At 38.5% G+C, this 17,515-nt stretch overlaps 3 protein-coding genes and 3 non-coding genes across 6 annotated transcripts; 5 read left to right on the plus strand and 1 right to left on the minus strand.

Moving 5' to 3' along the window:
- The first annotated feature begins 202 nt into the window (after positions 1-202).
- On the plus strand, positions 203-4,474 carry LOC116264975 (26S proteasome regulatory subunit 6A homolog). The gene is made up of 10 exons (XM_031645461.2): positions 203-425; positions 556-672; positions 1,213-1,320; positions 1,533-1,724; positions 1,908-2,099; positions 2,597-2,715; positions 3,083-3,170; positions 3,857-3,976; positions 4,047-4,187; positions 4,283-4,474. Exons 1-10 carry the CDS (start codon positions 324-326, stop codon positions 4,358-4,360), a joined length of 1,257 nt encoding a protein of 418 aa, XP_031501321.1. The 5' UTR covers positions 203-323; the 3' UTR covers positions 4,361-4,474.
- A 696-nt stretch (positions 4,475-5,170) lies between these two features.
- On the minus strand, positions 5,171-10,538 carry LOC116263823 (vacuolar protein sorting-associated protein 20 homolog 2). The gene is made up of 6 exons (XM_031643612.2): positions 10,224-10,538; positions 9,134-9,286; positions 8,826-8,978; positions 8,007-8,090; positions 5,552-5,684; positions 5,171-5,446 (listed from the first exon to the last, which is right to left on the minus strand). Exons 1-6 carry the CDS (start codon positions 10,323-10,325, stop codon positions 5,421-5,423), a joined length of 651 nt encoding a protein of 216 aa, XP_031499472.1. The 5' UTR covers positions 10,326-10,538; the 3' UTR covers positions 5,171-5,420.
- Positions 10,539-12,078: 1,540 nt separating this feature from the next.
- On the plus strand, positions 12,079-16,536 carry LOC116264971 (guanine nucleotide-binding protein subunit beta-like protein). The gene is made up of 2 exons (XM_031645457.2): positions 12,079-13,002; positions 16,235-16,536. The coding sequence occupies exons 1-2, from the start codon at positions 12,157-12,159 to the stop codon at positions 16,334-16,336; spliced, it is 948 nt and encodes a 315-aa protein (XP_031501317.1). The 5' UTR covers positions 12,079-12,156; the 3' UTR covers positions 16,337-16,536.
- On the plus strand, positions 15,262-15,342 carry LOC116265092 (small nucleolar RNA SNORD24). The gene has a single exon (XR_004174978.1). It is a non-coding gene; the product is annotated as a small nucleolar RNA SNORD24 (small nucleolar RNA).
- Positions 15,518-15,599, plus strand: LOC116265094 (small nucleolar RNA SNORD24). Its single transcript, XR_004174979.1, has one exon. It is a non-coding gene; the product is annotated as a small nucleolar RNA SNORD24 (small nucleolar RNA).
- LOC116265095 (small nucleolar RNA SNORD24) lies at positions 15,712-15,793 on the plus strand. Its single transcript, XR_004174980.1, has one exon. It is a non-coding gene; the product is annotated as a small nucleolar RNA SNORD24 (small nucleolar RNA).
- Positions 16,537-17,515: the final 979 nt, after the last annotated feature.

The raw sequence follows: 17,515 nt of genomic DNA on the forward strand, positions 1-17,515 counted from the left end.
CAATATCTTAGTTCTTTAACCGCGTACCTATCTTATTAACGTACGATGCCTCGACCATAGCGTCTTTGGCAGTGCCGATGGGCATAAAAGCTCGACCGCTTAAATGGAAAAAGGAAAAGGACGAGCATCTCTCGAAAATTGGATGCGCAACGTGGTGCTTACAGGAAATTTTACAAAGTTAAGGGATACGAGCGACCTCTCTGTTCCCTTTGAGTCCCTTCTTCGGCAAGCAAGCCTTCTGCTTCAAGAAAAGCAACAAGAACTTTTCTCTCTCTCTCCTCTCTCTCTTTTTCTGAGTGCTGAGCAAGGGGGAGAAGAGGAAGATGACGGACAGCTTCTTCGAAGAGGACCAGTTAGCGTCGATGCCCATCGAGGACATCGTCAGAGCTTCCCGCCTTCTCGACAATGAGATCAGGATCCTCAAGGTCTCTCTCCCTGTCTGTGGGGCTCTATCATCCGCTCAGTGGGGCGGTATTGGTTTGCCTGCCTTCTTTCATTTTACTATTTTGTGACGCTTTCCATTGTTTTTCATCATTCTGTGGGGTTGTTGTGAAGGATGAGATGCAAAGAACGAACCTCGAATTGGACAATCTTAGGGATAAGATCAAGGAGAACCAAGAGAAGATCAAACTCAACAAACAACTGCCTTACTTGGTGGGAAACATCGTCGAGGTAACGAAATCGATTTTTTCTTCATCGTTTGAATAATCCAAAACATCTCCTTGAAACCTATCCTGCTTGGTTGATTTGCTTTTGAGAGTTCCATTCATTCCGTTTACGAGAAGCTTTACTTGGATTCAAAATTTCTCCGCGTTATCGAGTATCCGTATTTGTCTTCAGCTTTATGATGAGAAAATTTTGTTTTTGACTATCCAAATTGAGTGATATAAGCGCAGCGAATGCATATAGTTGTTGATTTCGTCTCGTATCATTAGGTAAATGGATATGTTCTGCTTTTTTAGCGTATGCGTCATGCGTTTGAGCTGCCTGATGAATTACAGTTTCTTGCTGGCTGCACTCATGGTTTCTACCCTAGATTCCTGTGTAAGTGATAATGCAGAGATAGTGCTTGCTTCCAACATTCTTTGATTGGATTTCATTAGCTCGCGTCTTTTTTTTTCTGTTATTTTTTATTCTGTGATAAAAATGTCTGCATTTATGCTAATCCTATGGTTTTAACTGATATCTCTCTTAATTCTGAATCCTACTTAGATCCTAGAAATGAATCCTGAAGACGAGGCTGAGGAGGATGGTGCTAATGTTGATTTAGACTCACAAAGAAAAGGGAAATGCGTCGTTTTGAAAACCTCTACACGTCAAGTAAGAAAACTGTCCCATAAACTTGATGCTGCTTGTGTTTTCTTTGCTTTCTTTTTTCTCTCTTCATTAGATATTCATATTCTAATAGAATTTTCTTTGTTCTTTCAGTTGTATCATGTAATAGGTTGTGTTAATTTTATTGTGGAATACATGGTGTTGTCTGACCTGCAATTCTAACAAAAGCTTCTGTGGTCCTGAATGCTTTCATGCAGACAATCTTTCTTCCTGTGGTTGGACTTGTAGACCCTGATAAACTAAAGCCTGGTGATTTAGTTGGAGTTAATAAAGATAGCTACTTAATATTGGACACTTTGCCATCTGAATATGATTCTCGTGTTAAGGCCATGGAGGTGGATGAGAAACCGACAGAAGATTACAATGACATAGGAGGACTAGAAAAGCAGGTAGATCAAATTTGGTGAAAGGTTCCAGTTACGTTGCTTTTATTTTTCTCGGTAGTTTTTACAATTTGAAAAAATGTTTCATCTATAATTTGGAATCTGTTCAATGTTTTCACATTGTTAGTTTCTGTTGCTTCTAGTTCTGACATTAGATGTTTAAAGCTCTAATTTTGGTATTCTTTGCAGATCCAAGAACTTGTTGAGGCAATTGTACTGCCTATGACTCACAAGGAAAGGTTCCAGAAATTAGGTGTTCGTCCACCCAAGGGTGTTCTTCTCTATGGACCTCCAGGAACTGGAAAAACACTCATGGCACGTGCTTGTGCAGCTCAGACAAATGCTACATTTCTGAAGCTAGCAGGTCCACAGCTTGTGCAGGTGAAAGCACCTTTTCTTTCTCTGTTTTTTGCACTTAGTTGTGTCCGTGTTTTCAATAATTGTATAGGGCTGTTAACTGGCATTCTGTTGCGACCACCATAATATTACATTTCAATTTTCGTATTTGCTAAAGATCTGTTTGAATTGATTAGAAGCCTCTCAATAAAGGAACAATTTGGTCCTGGGTAGAATCCATCTGGACAAGGGCTTAAGAAATTTTTTGTTTGTAATGTTCCCATGCTGGAGCCTCGGAAAAAGGAAAAAGAAGCCCTTGATTGGATCATTTTGGTTCGAATGGTTCATTTGAAATGCTGGATATCATTTGCTGCGGTTTTATATCAACAAGCTAGAAAAAAAATTATGTTGTTTGGCGTGTGCCCTTGGCTGCCTGTAGGTTTTAAATTTTTTTCCTGAACATTGGATATTTATCTGTATTACCATTCATAGGACTCTTTTGTTGAAATTTGACTCTCAAATGGACATGTTGACCTGTTCAGATGTTTATCGGTGATGGAGCAAAGCTTGTACGTGATGCATTTCAGCTTGCAAAAGAGAAGTCTCCTTGTATTATATTTATAGATGAAATTGACGCCATTGGAACAAAAAGATTTGACAGGTAGGAGATCAGATCTTCCTAGATAGAAAATGTAAAAACGAAGAATGGTGGTTTAATTGCCTAAAAAAGTACCTGCTGATCTTGTTTATTTGAAAATTTGTTCTCACCATCTTCTTTGTTGTTTAACTTTGTTGAAGGATGCATGAAATCACAAAGTCATTCTTTAAATTTCCATATGGGTTTACCGTTTGTTGAAAGTTTGTCCATAAACTTCTGTTCTTTACCGTCCTGTTTCTTGTTTGACTCTTCCTTGCCTTGGGTCATGTGATAAATGAACATTTTTTTTTAATTCTGTCGTTTCTGTAAACTTGGGAATTTGTTGTGTTCTGTGTTTTCTATTTCTCTTTCATTACCTTATTCGGTGCAGTGAGGTCAGTGGGGATAGAGAAGTGCAGCGTACAATGTTAGAGTTACTAAATCAATTAGATGGTTTTAGCAGTGATGATCGTATAAAGGTAAGGTTCACAAAATTCAATTAGGCTTTGTTTGTTATCTCCCTCTTTTCCAGTGCATGTATATGTATATCCACACACACACACACAGAAAAACACCAAGAGATGCAAGTACTTTTGGTTGAAGAACATAAAGTTCTCTTTCTCTTTGGCTTTTCTAGTATAGCATCTTGGTCTTTTTTCTTTTGTCAGTCAATTGGTAGCTTTGACTTTTGATGTGAGCCCATCACTTGTTATCGATGCTTCTGTTATGAGATTGACATTCTGTTTTGCCAATGCCTCTCAGCTATCAGCCTCTTTTATATGTTTTTTTTTCCTTACTCAAAGTTGCTTCCTTGGACATGTTTAGATAGATTTGTTATTTACATGTTTGCATGCTTAGCATTTCTTTATTATGAGTAGACTTTCACTTTTAGGTTTTAAAAAGTTAGTCTCTTTCTTCCATTTTATGCTATGTCTCTTCCTGTTGTCATGACAAATTTGATTTGATGGTTTTCCTTTCCTTCCTTTTTTAATTAGAATGAGTTCATCATGGAACTGAAACCTGCATTTGCATTTAGTTAGGATTAAACAACCTCATTGCCTAGCTATCCAGTTGGCTATTGGGCACCAAGATGGGTACAATTTGTTTATCCCAGATTTCTGGAACTGAACAATGAATGCTTTTTTAAATCGTGGGTGGCAAGCAGGTCATAGCAGCTACTAACAGAGCAGACATCCTTGATCCTGCTCTCATGCGGTCAGGCCGTCTAGATCGCAAGATTGAGTTTCCACACCCATCTGAGGAAGCAAGAGCTCGAATCTTGCAGGTGAGTCTTGTTGCTCCCATATGTTGGTTGTGATGCATAACGGGATTGAAATATGGTCTCTGTGCAACAGATCCACTCAAGGAAGATGAACGTTCACCCGGACGTTAATTTTGAAGAGCTAGCACGTTCAACCGATGATTTTAATGGGGCTCAATTGAAAGCTGTTTGTGTGGAGGCTGGCATGTTGGCTCTACGCCGTGATGCAACTGAGGTCTTGCTCCTTGAACTTTTCTAATTGTGTCCATATTTTTTTCCAAATATTCTTGCATTTTGATGGTCTCAATCATCCCCTTTTGGCGTACTCAGGTTAACCACGAAGATTTCAATGAAGGAATTATCCAAGTTCAAGCAAAGAAGAAATCAAGCTTAAATTACTATGCCTAGTTCGAGCTTTTGTATAATACTTGGAGTTTCATTGTAGGGTTGCACGCTTTGTCTACGATTTAATACAGGCTTTGTTGGTCTGTCTACCATAAGAATGTCAAGGTATTTATTTTATCTGTTTTCCGGCGTTACCAGTTGTATATTTCGTTATATACCAACATGTTACTGTTAGCATCTGTAGGCACCAATCAGCCTTCCTCAACGGTCTTCATTTTTTACAGTTCCCACGTGGCTTATGTCCTTCGTGTCAAGTAGTTGTTGGGTCGTGCTTTGAGTCACTCCTGGATGTTCCTGATATCTAGTTAAGAAGCACAATGCAGGACCGACTCCACGAAAACAATTGGTCAGGTCCTAGTCCAAACTAGTTGGTCCCAATAAATGGAAAAAAAGGGCTTTCATATTCTCTCGTCGAGAGAAAACGAGGAAAATTCGAAGTTTTAGTCCATATCGTAAGAATAATTTTCTCTAAAGGCATCAGACAGGTTTTTGTCAAAATGCGGCAAATTGCAAGAACTATTAATGGTGCCGGGAGACACTTAATAGACACGCAAAATCCTAAAAGCGCAGTGATGCTTTCCCGTTTTTGTTAGCATATGAAAATCTCCTCCTATTTGCGCACTACAAAGAGTTTATAATGACCTTTGTGAATGGTTTCGGCACAGGTTTTTCTCATGAAATGAGATCCACATCTTTGGGTTCGGTATTTTCGATACGCTTTTTGCTCTCGTATTTATATATATCCGTGTCCGTGTATTGAAAATGTCTTGCAACGAGGTGAATTTCAACCACGCCATTGTTAAGAGATTGATAAACCAGAATCAGAACTAGGCACCATAGCATTCTCTTACGAAGCTACCAAGTAATTAAAACAAATGTTTGGCGTTGGAGAGAGTGCTGATTCTTTAAAATAAAAGGCCAATGAAAAATTCAATGCTCTCAAAAATAGTATATAAACAAGATCAAGTATGTAAAGAACTGTCTGACTGTGGTTGAAATATAAACATATAAGATACAAGGCTCCGTTGATGTACATAGTTTGCCTTCGACAAACATCCCACGATTATGCAGGCAATGGTTCCTCCATAACTGCATTAACAACACAGGGTTTCTTCAGTGTCACACAGACGCATCTGAATCTAGTGCATGGAACAGTAAATACTGCATAATTTATTTTTAAAAAAGCATAAATACCTTTTTTCTTTGCGATAGCTGGAACCTCTGTCGGTACATCTGGAAGGTCCATTCTCTCTTCCCCAATTGCTTCATCTCTTTCTTCTACATGAGATAGCTGGACAGGAACATCTGGCATAGCTTCAAGTGCAACCTAAGATATTGAAGCAACAATATGATTATTGAAAATTTGGACATGATCCAACATCCCATGCATACAAATTTAGTGTAGGAGACATATGCAGTAACTGGAGCACATATTAAGTAAAAAAAAAAAAATCAAGAGGTCGCGCTCTCCTAGCAGTATATTCAATTAAGTGACTGTCATTAAGAAAACCGGAGCAAGTACAAGGCAAGATCTCAAGCACCTTTTATAGCTTTCAAACGATCAAGGCAAACAACACTAACTAGAAATTAAACAATAAGTAATTTGAAACAGGAACGAAGTTCCCAAGTCATCTTTATAATCCCTTCAACTTCCACAAACACAAAACGTGCAACAGTAATATACAGTGCAGGCATGTACTACCTTTAGTCATATGGACTTACAAAACAAAACAGAGAACTAGCTCATACAATAAAGCTCTGTTTCCAGTCTAAAATAAGAGATGCAATGATGAAGCAACAGTTCTAATTATTGTTTCAGAGCCAGTTTGACTATAAAAGAACCTTGGATGGCTTTCATTGAAACCATATCTTTAATTTAGCATTGACTTTTTTTAACACCATTGGTTCCAAACCATTTTCTCTGGTTTCACTGACCCAATGAATGCAAGTCTCAGATGGTCCATTATGTTAATCTTTTGTAGATCATATAAATGCTTAGTGCATGATTCCTTGTTCATCACATGTTCATGAGCTCCTCAACTAGATAAGCTTGTTTGGTTGCAAAAAACATCCAATAAGGGCAACATGGTCTTAAAAATCAACTAAGGAATGATGATGGAATATTTCCACATCTTCAAGCATTTAGCAGTATGGTTGGGATATACTTAGTTGCGCATGTTAAGTGAAATACAGGCAGTCATGAAAACAATTTAATTGTTGCATCTAGGGGGTTCCATGTAATGCTAGTGGGGGACATCCACATGATGGCCAATATGAGCAGTTTCCAAGTTTCCAACAGAACAGAGACATGGCTGGTTACATGACCCAGCGGGTGTAGTGCCAGCAAAACAGGATTCCAGCGTCTAGGCAGTCCAAAGTCAAAAGTCTTTTCCTTTTCTTGTCTAGAAGAACATGGGATTTAGCCATTTAGACTCTAGAGACCACACACTGATTGGAGAACAGTAGAGGCAGGTTGCTGGAGAGGGTGTGCCCATTCTTTAAAGGCATTCAGGCTGTTGGTATTTAAGATTCTCGGAAAAGCTAGTTTGGTTAAATCCTAAGTTTTAGAAACAGTTTATTGACATCCAACCAGGGTATGTGATCAATGAATCATGTTATCAAATACAAGGACAGATTTTCACTCTCAAATTTGTGTACAGGGCAGCAAAACAAGTTGAGCAGCTTACGGTTTAGCTCCATTTCACTCATCATGCTTATTCTGATAGACAAAGAGGATTGACAGATACAAGATCGCTTGTTCTGCATTTCTTGATAAGCCAAGCATGGAAAGAGGTCGAACATCTCAGTTTGGCTCATATAAGTTCATTGGTATATCTAAGTAACGTCTATATTACATACTATACATTGACTAAGAAAATAGACATTTTATGCCACATATATTCATGTTAAACATACACACGCGAAGTTATCTTCAAAATTACTTCAAAAAAATTTGTCCAGAAGAGAAGCCAGCCCATGTGCAGGCACCAACGAACATGGGCTCCATTCTGCTCATGATAATTGACAAGTTCATACTTCATAGACTGCCAGCATACATGGCCTGCTTGGCTCATGCACATGCCCAAACTGTGCTGGATGGGGAATTGCTACCAATTGTGTTCGACATAAAACATTGTAGCATAGTGCATCAATTTTTTCTTGTGTGTCACGTTGTAAATAGAAGAAGGCATCACAAAGGATGTTAATGTCAACATAAGTATCCAGCTATCTTGGATATGATGGATGATGGATCAAAAAAGTGCTTAAGTAGCACAGCTTCCAAAAACACATGACACAGGATTTGCAACTCTATCAGTGGGGAATGCACAAGCTATCAACATATTATAGATTGATAAGACTGCAAGTACTCATGCTTCTGATGAAAAAACTATTATGCATCCTTCAAAATTTCAAATGTTAAAGTCTAAATGTCATGTAACATTGTAAGCATGTTCCTCAAATAGGAAAAAGAAGAGGTCATCGAGGAGAAGAATTTTTTCTAAAAATAGGGAGCATCATAGGATGATTAGTAAGGCCTATGTACCTTGCAACAGTGACAGAAACCAGATCAACGGGGAAAAAAAGAGACTGAAATATAACCATGTAAACAAAAACTGATGACCAGAAGATAGTTATAACAACTTCCCACCTCAGTTTCCAGGTTTTCAAACTCTGCTAACACATTCTCCTCATCTTCTGCAGAAAGCTGCTGTCCCAGTATAGCATCAAGTTCCTTATTACCAAAAAGTGCAAATACTTGTCAGCATTATAATAGAACTGCTCTATTATTTGATAAGAGAAAGAAAAAAAAACATATGCTCCTATAGATAATGAAATTCTCTGCAATACCATCACATTTTCCTTTCTGTTGTGTTCATGTTCCAGAATAATCAGAATTATCAACCAGGTTTTCATATTTTAACAGCTAACCAAAACAAAATTTTACAGAAAATTGACTTGGAGAAAGCAAATTTGTTAGCATTTATTATGTAAAATAATAAAATTAGCATTTTTTTTAGTTACCCAGAAAACAAGTCCTCAATACTTTTGCCTATTTGGCACCTTCTGCTTAGCAGGTTAGCATATAATGGAAATGTCAATGTAAAGAAATCATAAAACAAATGCTAGACTGGTTTCAAAGTCCAGTACCACCCTTCAATTACAAGTTTTAGAAATGTGCTTCTTCTGTTATAGTAGTAGAATAAAGAATCACCAGGGCTTCAAATGCTAGAGGAGAAGTACATGTTTTGGTTGGTGTATATAGATGCCCACTGTATAATGCATACTCTCTCTTTCTCAATCTTGCTCCCTCTTTCTCTCCACGTATCATGAAAAATTTTATGCAAAACAATACTTATAGATCAACATGGATTTCAGCACTCATTATCTTGTTGAATTGACAATCTAATAATCATTGTTATTAAAAATTGTACTTGTCTACAAAAAACATGAGAAATGGAAGCCATACTTCCTGGTAAGCTTTTGCCTCAGCTGTCTCATCCATAAGCTTCTGAACATCCTCTATATTGATTTCACTTTGAATTGCCTTGATAGCATTGTTTCCTGCCTTTAAGCTTTCAAAAACAGCTCTCTGTTTGCTGGCTAGTTCTATATCTGCCAACTATAATAAGACAAGATTAAGCGTGTATTAAGATCCTACTCATAGTATGCTGCATGGCATTGTACACATTAGTGCAGTCAGAAATACAGTCAGTGTGTCTCAAAGAGAGGTCAGAAGATAACATGAACGTAGGCTAATATTTTCAGAATACCCACTTGCTGTTCGACATTTAAAAGCCACGTATCAACTTGCTTTAGTAGTTCCTCCTGAGCCTTTTTCTTCTTCAGGGCACGGAGTGCTCTATCTTTCTTCTTCTCACGAATAAGGTCTCTGGCAGCCTGCTTTTCAGCTTCAATCACAGCTTCTAGCTGCAATGAAATGCAAAAATTGGGTGCTGTTTCAATACAAGGTTCAGCATATCAACCACTTTTAAATCCATTGAAATAAACATTTCCAATGCATTTTGTATGAATTTGAGTTTTTCTTCTAATCGGTAGCAGAGGTCTGGAAACCAAAATCCAATAATACCCTAGCCTGTTTAAAAGAATAAGAAGACAATATGTTAAAATTTATACGCCACTAATGCAGTATATGTTCCTGAAGTTTGGTTATCAGACAAGTCTTATGCCAAAACAAGCTGGTTCCACAGAAATTAGGAACCTTATTCCACTTCTTTACTAAACTTGAACCTAATATTTGCAGTGAGCCATATAAAATACAAATTTGCATCTATCACAAACATAATCCACTATAGGCTTGTAATCCTTAATCAACAAAGCCTTCTCCCAGTCATTCACGGGATGAATTTACCCTTATAGCCACTGTTCCTGTCATTCAACTGCATTCAATTTATAGGATTTTTTCATACAACTGGAAGCTATAATTATGACGAAGTGAAAGTAGAAAAATCTAATCCAACCAAATATGCACAACCTTCATAGGCTCATTACGAGCTAAAACCTTGACTAGGGATCACGTTCAGTCCTTAAACAAGGAAGACATACATATCTAATGAAGGAGTCGATAGCAAGCAGTCCATTAGCCGTGAATTGGGAAAAGTTTAGGATGTTTCTAATATCGCATCCAGAATTATCCCATTTTGCTGGATTCTTCAAACATCCAAACAAAGGCAATCGAGAAACAGAAAACACATTCTAATGATCGAACTTCAACGTAATTTCGACGTGATACAAACGTCCAAACAGCTATGATTAAAACACCGGGTCCACAAGGAAGCAACTTATCCGGTAAAAAAGGAAAAAAACAGAAAAGTCTCTTCCATGTTTCGACTTCTTTTTGATGTACCTGCTGTTGGTATTGGCCGAGCTTGCGTCTCTGCGTCTTAAGCGAGAGGATGGCCTTGTCGACATCAGTGACTTTCGGTTTCTTCGTGAAGAGATTCCCCATTCCCCAAGCGCCGGAAAAGCAAACCGATTCCTCGCCTCTTCTCGTACGGAATAGCTAGAACGCATCGAAGTCCGACACTCGATCGAAAACTCGGATTGCGACGTGGAAGGCGACGGTCACCGGAGGAGAATAGTAGACGGATTTCCGGCCGTTGATCTCGGGGGATCCGAGAGGAACCGGAGCTTCCCTTGCCGGGGATCTCTTTCCCCCTTATGCAAGGCGGGGGCGGTGGGCATTGCAGTAAATAGCACAAAATTCGGTCGCAAAACAGTCAATTTCGTTGGTCGTGTCATTCCTCGGTGTCGTGCTGACTTCTCTCTTCGCTTGATCGGATCGATCTGCCATGATGGACAGTCTGAGTCAAACACGAGACTCGCCTGGTCGCCGGTTACTTGTTAGTGAGAGAACCATTGATTTAAGAACAGATTCTCCTTCCTCTCATCTTAAGAACAGATTCATCATGATCATTCTCATTTGGTAAATGAAATCGTTTGTAACTATTTCATGAATTTATTCAACCTCAAATTCATACATGATGTTTCATAAATATGCTCCAAACTTTGAGCCGTATTTATTGAACGGACACACATTATTTTATGTAACACACTATTATTGTCTTGTTAATTTGCTTGAAAAAATAAACATATTCATGAAACAGTGGTTCTAGTAACAGTACATTGTTGCTGCAAATGGCCTTTTAAGTGGGGATTATAGTTCTGACTTAAGGTCATGTGAAACATAGATTTTGCATATCAGGACAAACATATCAAGCTGCATCCTTGGATTTTAAATATAGAATAATCAAACACCCCCTTAAAGAGTTATTCTCTTTTAAATAACACATATGTTAAATTATTTTCAAAATTATCACATATGAAAATGTTGGTGTATTGAGTGTACTTTACAAGTAATAAAACTTAAATGGCACCACTTAGTTCAAACTGAGCTCATATTGATCTTGGAAGTGTCATACAGTTACAATGTTGCCATAAATAAATGTATAGTGTAAGTATTGAGAATGAAATTTACATAATTAGGATGCCAAATATTTTTGGATGGTTCATATATTTTTATTTCAATCATATATTTTTAGATTTTAGCAGTCTGCCAAAATCTTTCTATTTTGGATAAAAGAAAATTTCCCATGAAGACAATGCCCTAATAAAACCCAATAAAGCTTCGTATTTCTTGTTCCAACAATTTACACATAGTAGATTGAAATTATTACAAGTGCAACAAAAATATTGAAATTATTTATATGGTTGGCTCTTTTTACATGAACCATTCAAGAGGACACGCATCTGGTTCTACAAAGCATGATTGGATGACATCAAAACTAGATATGAAGAAAATTTAATTTCCACAAAATTAGATTTTATAAAAAAGAGTGAAAAACATGATCCTCACGAAATTATTCAAAAAAATCAGGTTTTAGGTATGTCAGCCAAATATCCATACTTAGAAAACTCATGAATAAATTTGTTTTTTAAAAATCAATTTTCTCAAAATTATGTTAGATGAGAGGATAATCCAAATATCCCTTTTGGAGTCACGTGAAAATGCTAATTAGGAGAGGACTTGAGTCCGCAACTGGAAATTCTAAGAATACATAACCCGATTTGAAGGATAATGGTGAAAGTGTCCGACCTAGTTGGAAATTACAAACGGACATAGTACCGGGTCAACCAAAACAGGTTCCGGGTCCAACCTGTTCCCATCCCTTCAGCCAAAACCCTAACCCCTATCTGGGTCTTCCATCTCTCTCTTATACTGATACATTTCTCTCTCTCTCTCCGCCACATCTTCCGCAGAGAGAGAGAGAGAGAGAGCAATGGCGGAGAGTTTGGTGCTGAGGGGGACGATTAAGGGGCACTCCGACACCGTGACGGCGATTGCGACGCCGATCGACAACTCGGACATGATCGTCTCCTCCTCGCGTGACAAGTCTGTCCTCGTCTGGACCCTCACTAAGGAGGAAGGCTCGAACTACGGCGTTCCTCGCCGCCGTCTCACCGGCCACTCTCACTTCGTCCAGGACGTCGTCCTTTCCTCCGATGGCCAGTTCGCCCTCTCCGGCTCCTGGGACGGCGAGCTCCGTCTGTGGGACTTGAGCACAGGCTGTACCACCCGTCGCTTCGTTGGCCATTCCAAGGACGTGCTCTCCGTCGCCTTCTCTGTCGACAACCGCCAGATCGTTTCCGCCTCACGCGATCGCACCATCAAGCTCTGGAACACTCTCGGCGAGTGTAAATACACGATTCAGGACGCCGACAGCCACACTAATTGGGTCAGCTGCGTCCGGTTTTCCCCGAACACCTATTCTCCCACCATTGTCTCCGGATCCTGGGACAAGACCGTCAAGGTGTGGAATCTCACTAACTGCAAGCTCAGGTGCACCCTCACTGGCCACACCGGCTACGTCAACACCGTCGCCGTCTCCCCCGACGGGTCTCTCTGCGCCAGCGCCGGCAAGGATGGCGTCACCCTCCTTTGGGACCTTGCAGAGGGGAAGCGTCTGTACTCCCTTGACGCCGGCGGCATCATCCATGCACTGTGCTTCAGCCCCAACAGGTACTGGCTCTGCGCCGCAACCGAGGACAGCGTTAAGATATGGGATCTAGAGAGCAAAAGCATCGTGCAGGAGCTCAAGCCTGATATCACCGCCGGAAAGAATCAGGTGAACAAGTTTTCTCCATGTTTTCCTTTTTTCGCTGTGAATTGTCATTGTCTTTCACGGCTACGGTTCTGGAATCTCACTGTATTTTCTTTTAGCCATTCCCCCACTCGAAACATTGTTCATTTTTCTTTGCGGAGATGTGTTCACATTTTCATTGTTTTGTTGTTAAATTTGACCGGCCATGGATTAGTGGTGGCAGAGAAAAATTGTGCGCAGAGAAAAAAATGTTCTCATTCTCTTGATTAACTATTCGTCTAGTCTATGTGAAATAATATTCTCTTAAATTCTGTTATTTACGATATGTGAAAGTACGGTATGTTCGATTACTGTTGCGGCCTTTTGAATTGAAGCACGTCACATTTGTCATTTTCTGGTCTTGAAATTCTACCGTTCGCAGTGCTTTTATTTCATTGTGGTAATTGCCGTTTGTGGTAGCGATGGTCATATTGTTTTGGCTATATTCCTAGTTTTTCCTGACTATAGATTTCCTGTTGTTGCGTCATCGTATCTTTCTAACAATCATGTCGCATTTACTTTTAGATCTATCTCTCAAGTTCGTCCTCCTGTGTGAGCTTCGCATAATTGATGGAATTCCTTACTTTTTTTTGTCCTTTTCTTTTTAAATCATGAGACTCATTAGCTTCATGAACTTCAACATATGATGCTTAAATATAAACTTGTTAACATTTTCATCTAAATCCAGCATCCTGAAAATTTTAGCTGGTGTGATACATAAGCAGTTATATTGCGGCTAGTCAATCAGGAACTCCTATTATGGCCTATACTTGGTTTATTTGTTGAGTATTGAAGAAAAATGAAATCCACATATTAAGTATATGTTGCACGGTTTTTTCCTTTGTCTCGTTCCTGCCTGCCTATCTTTGCTAAGTTGGATGTGTTGGTATTTCGAGAAGAGCCCATCGAGAGGATAGAGAGACAAAAACTTGCTCCATGTCTGTTTTGTTGAAAAATATAATTCCATTTGGGTTTTCAAGTTATAACAAGTGAGGTCGTTTAGTTATTGGTGTTTGTGCTCATTCTATGTAACTAGAATTCGCAATTCCGTATGACTAAAAAGCCAGAAATAATGTTGAAAGGGGCTACTAAGAAAATTTATGTAGAATACATTTTATGCAATGTGGCTGAGACTGAGGTGGACTCCTCTTCCTTGAATATACAAATACATGTTAGTGGCCTTGGGGCTTGGATGAATGTCCATCTTTTAAGTTGTATTATTATTATTATTATTATTATGTAAACTACTTGAACTATTGATTTATGACTACATTTCTTAGTTTTTACCTTTGACCAAGGAACCTATCATCAGCAGTTAAAAGGTCTACGCAATGCTGTTAATAATGATTTTCTTGAGTTTTATCATCAGTGTATCCAAAAGCTTGGGTTCCCAGGGGCCAGACACACATCTATCATGTAGTCACCCAGGTGGCCAGCCAAGTTGGACGGGTCAACCTGTTTTTTTTTTCCTGGGTTTTGTATTGAAAAAGAACATGGTAGTGTATGTGCACTCTGTTTGGTTGGTTATGTGAGGGTCTTTGATTTTTTTTTTCATGTTAATATTAATTTTCTATTTTTTTTTATTTTGACTTCTTACTCATTTAAGCCTTGGCTAGTCCCTGACTAGACCTTTGAAGGTCCTAGCCACTTATTCAGTGATTAGTTCTTTTGTCAAATTCGTTTGTTGTGTTGCTATTGTGATTCAGTTCCTCTTTATCTATTTTGGGCCTATGATGTGGTGGCATTTCTTGTTGTTGATGTGAAATTCTGATGATGAATCCTGTCCACAAGATATGTGAGGCCGGGTCATACAGATGTTCTTGACAATAGTTTTCTGCGTAGGTCTTGATTTGAGACTTTTCGATGGTACGCTACTTTTACTAATTTTATGTATTTAGTTGTTTTCAGAAATCAATTGTGGCTTGATTGATCTTTATTGTTGGAAAGTTCTCACTTTCTAATTTGGACCCATGGTATGGTGTTTGCTATTCCTTGATCGTGAGGATGTTATACACCAATATCTCTAATGCCCATTTCCAACTTTTACCACTGGAAAGAAATGAAGGAATAATATGGTTCCCATGGTTGAACTCAACGCTTGTTGTCCATAGTGTTCTCCTCGTGATTGTAGCTATACAGCAAGTAGTTTGTCTTAGTAATCTCTTTGGCTTGCTTCATAATTTTTTTTAATAGTGTCTTGCTTGATCTAGAAGTTCTTGTCATGTACATTTTCTCATTTTTTTGGGCCTATGATGTGATGATGATATTTGCTACTCTTGATGGTGAGACCTATGATGAACATTTTCCACCAAGATCTCTGAGGCCCATTTATTTCATACATGATAGGTAAATGAGATGTTTTCCTGTAGTCTTGATGGAATGGGTTTTGCACGTAGGATACTAAAACGTCTGCCTTTGTAAGCACTTGGATTTTGATTATCTGTGGCATTCTTGTCTCTGCAACTAAGCAAAGCTTCATTTATATTTGTTTCCTATTTTGGGCCCATGATGTGATGATAATATTTGCTAATCTGGATGGTAAGACCATATGATGAATATTATCCACCAAGATCTCTGAGGTCTGTTTACATTTCTGCAAGTAAAGAAAATGAGAGTAAGTAAAGCAAAATGAGAGCTTTTAAGTCCCAACTATTTAGTTTGAAGATCCATGAGTTGATTATTTTGTTAATCTTGTGCCCATGATGTGATGATAATCTTTGCTATCCTTGATGGTAAATCCACATGATGAATATTATCCACCAAGATCTATGAGGCCTGTTTATATTTCTGTCAGTGGAGGAAAATGAGGTTCCTACATCCTAACTATTTGGTTTGGAGATCCCTGAGTTGTGTCTTCGTTTCGGACTTTTGGGTTCAATATGGTGTTGTATTTGTTCTTAGGCTTGGTTGTTCGAAGGATCAAACAATCATATTCCCATTTGGGTCCGCGATATTTATGCTGTTGTTGTATGCGGTCTAGGACTTTTATGTAGAAAAGACAGAAATATGGTTATTAAGGTGACCTGATGGGTTTGAGTCCACTTTTTCCATTTGCACTTTGTTATGAGAGTTCAAGATATAGCTGAGACGTCCTTGTTATTCATTGCTTGCTTTTCTTTTTTCCCAAACATAGGGCAACTCTTAACATAGTTTTGTTTTGTTTAAAGATGGGACGAGTTATCATCTTACAATATGATTATTTGTTGTGCCCTTTCAGATTCTGTACTGCACTAGTTTGAGTTGGAGCTCAGACGGAAGCACACTGTTCACTGGATACACAGATGGTACAATCAGAGTGTGGGGAGTAGGCCGCTATTAGACACAATTCTGCTAGTAGATAAGAGAATTTTGTTTTTCACATTGTAGTGAGAACCAGCAATGTTTTTTGCGTTGTAGGAAGGAGAAACAATGCTTTTCTTATTCTGTTGGCAAGGCTGTTTTTTTGGCTACAGAATTTGGTCTGTTTCTTGGTTATTCTACAATTCATCTCTTAAATTTTATAATTCTGTTTGGATGTTAGTTTTGTTTGTGATTTTTGAATCTCAAGATATGAGATGGCGCAAACTTTGATTTCTGCAAGGTTGCTGGCATCCGTAGGTCTGAATTCGTTTAGGTTCATCTTGAAAGTGTACAGTTTACACCCTTTTCACAATAAAATCAGCAAAATTTGGCTAACAGTAGGTCTGCTCTAGTTAAGCTTGCTCACATCCAGTTCGTGGGACGCTTGAACCCTCCTGTGATTGGTGACGAACTTTGTGTCGAGAGTCCTTTTGACAAAAGAATTCTTGTGAAGAATACGCCAAAAGGAAAATATTTATTTGGGAAAATTCATGTGAGCATTATCTGTATGTATAGGATCCTTGAATGTTGATACACCATATTATCATTTATTTTGGAATTTGGTATTTTTATGTTTGCAGAAGCCTCTACTTAGTCATAGGCACATCGTTTGAAAGTTTTGGCAGTGATGACTGGTTGGACGGTTGACCACTTTAACTGACTGAAAAAGTAAGATAGACCCTGTTAAGTTTAAATACGCAAATTTAGTGCGAAAAAATTGAGGTTGTTTCACCTATGTATTATAACATGAGGCTTGTTTGCTCGATTCCAAGGCTAATATGCCCACACGTCTTATACATCCCGTGTATCTGGATTTTTGATATGGATCGATTTCATTTCTAATTGAGTTTGAATGACTATTAGAAGTTAAAAATGCTATGTTTTGAGAACAACCATCTGTGTTTTATTGAGCTTAAGAGCCATTTTCTCATGACGAGATTCAATGACATTGTCTTTGAGGTTGGATTCAGTAACAACATATATTAATGGGCTGGTTAACTGCCCCTGATTTTGAGTCTTTATAGTTTGAGAACTATGGATTAAGATCTGGCCCTTTCCCCTTGATCTTAAATAAGACTTCATATAAAAGGCTGGAATACAGGATTTCAAGTGCGGATCTTGAATCTGACGTAAGAACCTTAGTTCAGTGAACAATGAA

This window comes from Nymphaea colorata, chromosome 11 (genome assembly GCF_008831285.2).
Source record: "Nymphaea colorata isolate Beijing-Zhang1983 chromosome 11, ASM883128v2, whole genome shotgun sequence".
Lineage (NCBI taxonomy): Eukaryota > Viridiplantae > Streptophyta > Magnoliopsida > Nymphaeales > Nymphaeaceae > Nymphaea > Nymphaea colorata.

Bases quoted from the DNA above. Each gene is read 5' to 3' on its own strand.
- LOC116263823 (XM_031643612.2), bottom strand. From the start codon at position 10,325: ATGGGGAATCTCTTCACGAAGAAACCGAAAGTCACTGATGTCGACAAG. The intron at 8,979-9,133 runs GTGGGTATTCTG...GTCTTATTATAG, and splicing joins TTTTAAATGTCGAACAGCAA to TTGGCAGATATAGAACTAGC. The intron at 5,447-5,551 runs GTATTTATGCTT...TTGTTAATGCAG, and splicing joins AGCTATCGCAAAGAAAAAAG to TTATGGAGGAACCATTGCCT.
- LOC116264971 (XM_031645457.2), top strand. From the start codon at position 12,157: ATGGCGGAGAGTTTGGTGCTGAGGGGGACGATTAAGGGGCACTCCGAC. The intron at 13,003-16,234 runs GTGAACAAGTTT...GTGCCCTTTCAG, and splicing joins TCACCGCCGGAAAGAATCAG to ATTCTGTACTGCACTAGTTT.
- LOC116264975 (XM_031645461.2), top strand. From the start codon at position 324: ATGACGGACAGCTTCTTCGAAGAGGACCAGTTAGCGTCGATGCCCATC. The intron at 673-1,212 runs GTAACGAAATCG...AATCCTACTTAG, and splicing joins TGGTGGGAAACATCGTCGAG to ATCCTAGAAATGAATCCTGA. The intron at 1,725-1,907 runs GTAGATCAAATT...TATTCTTTGCAG, and splicing joins TAGGAGGACTAGAAAAGCAG to ATCCAAGAACTTGTTGAGGC.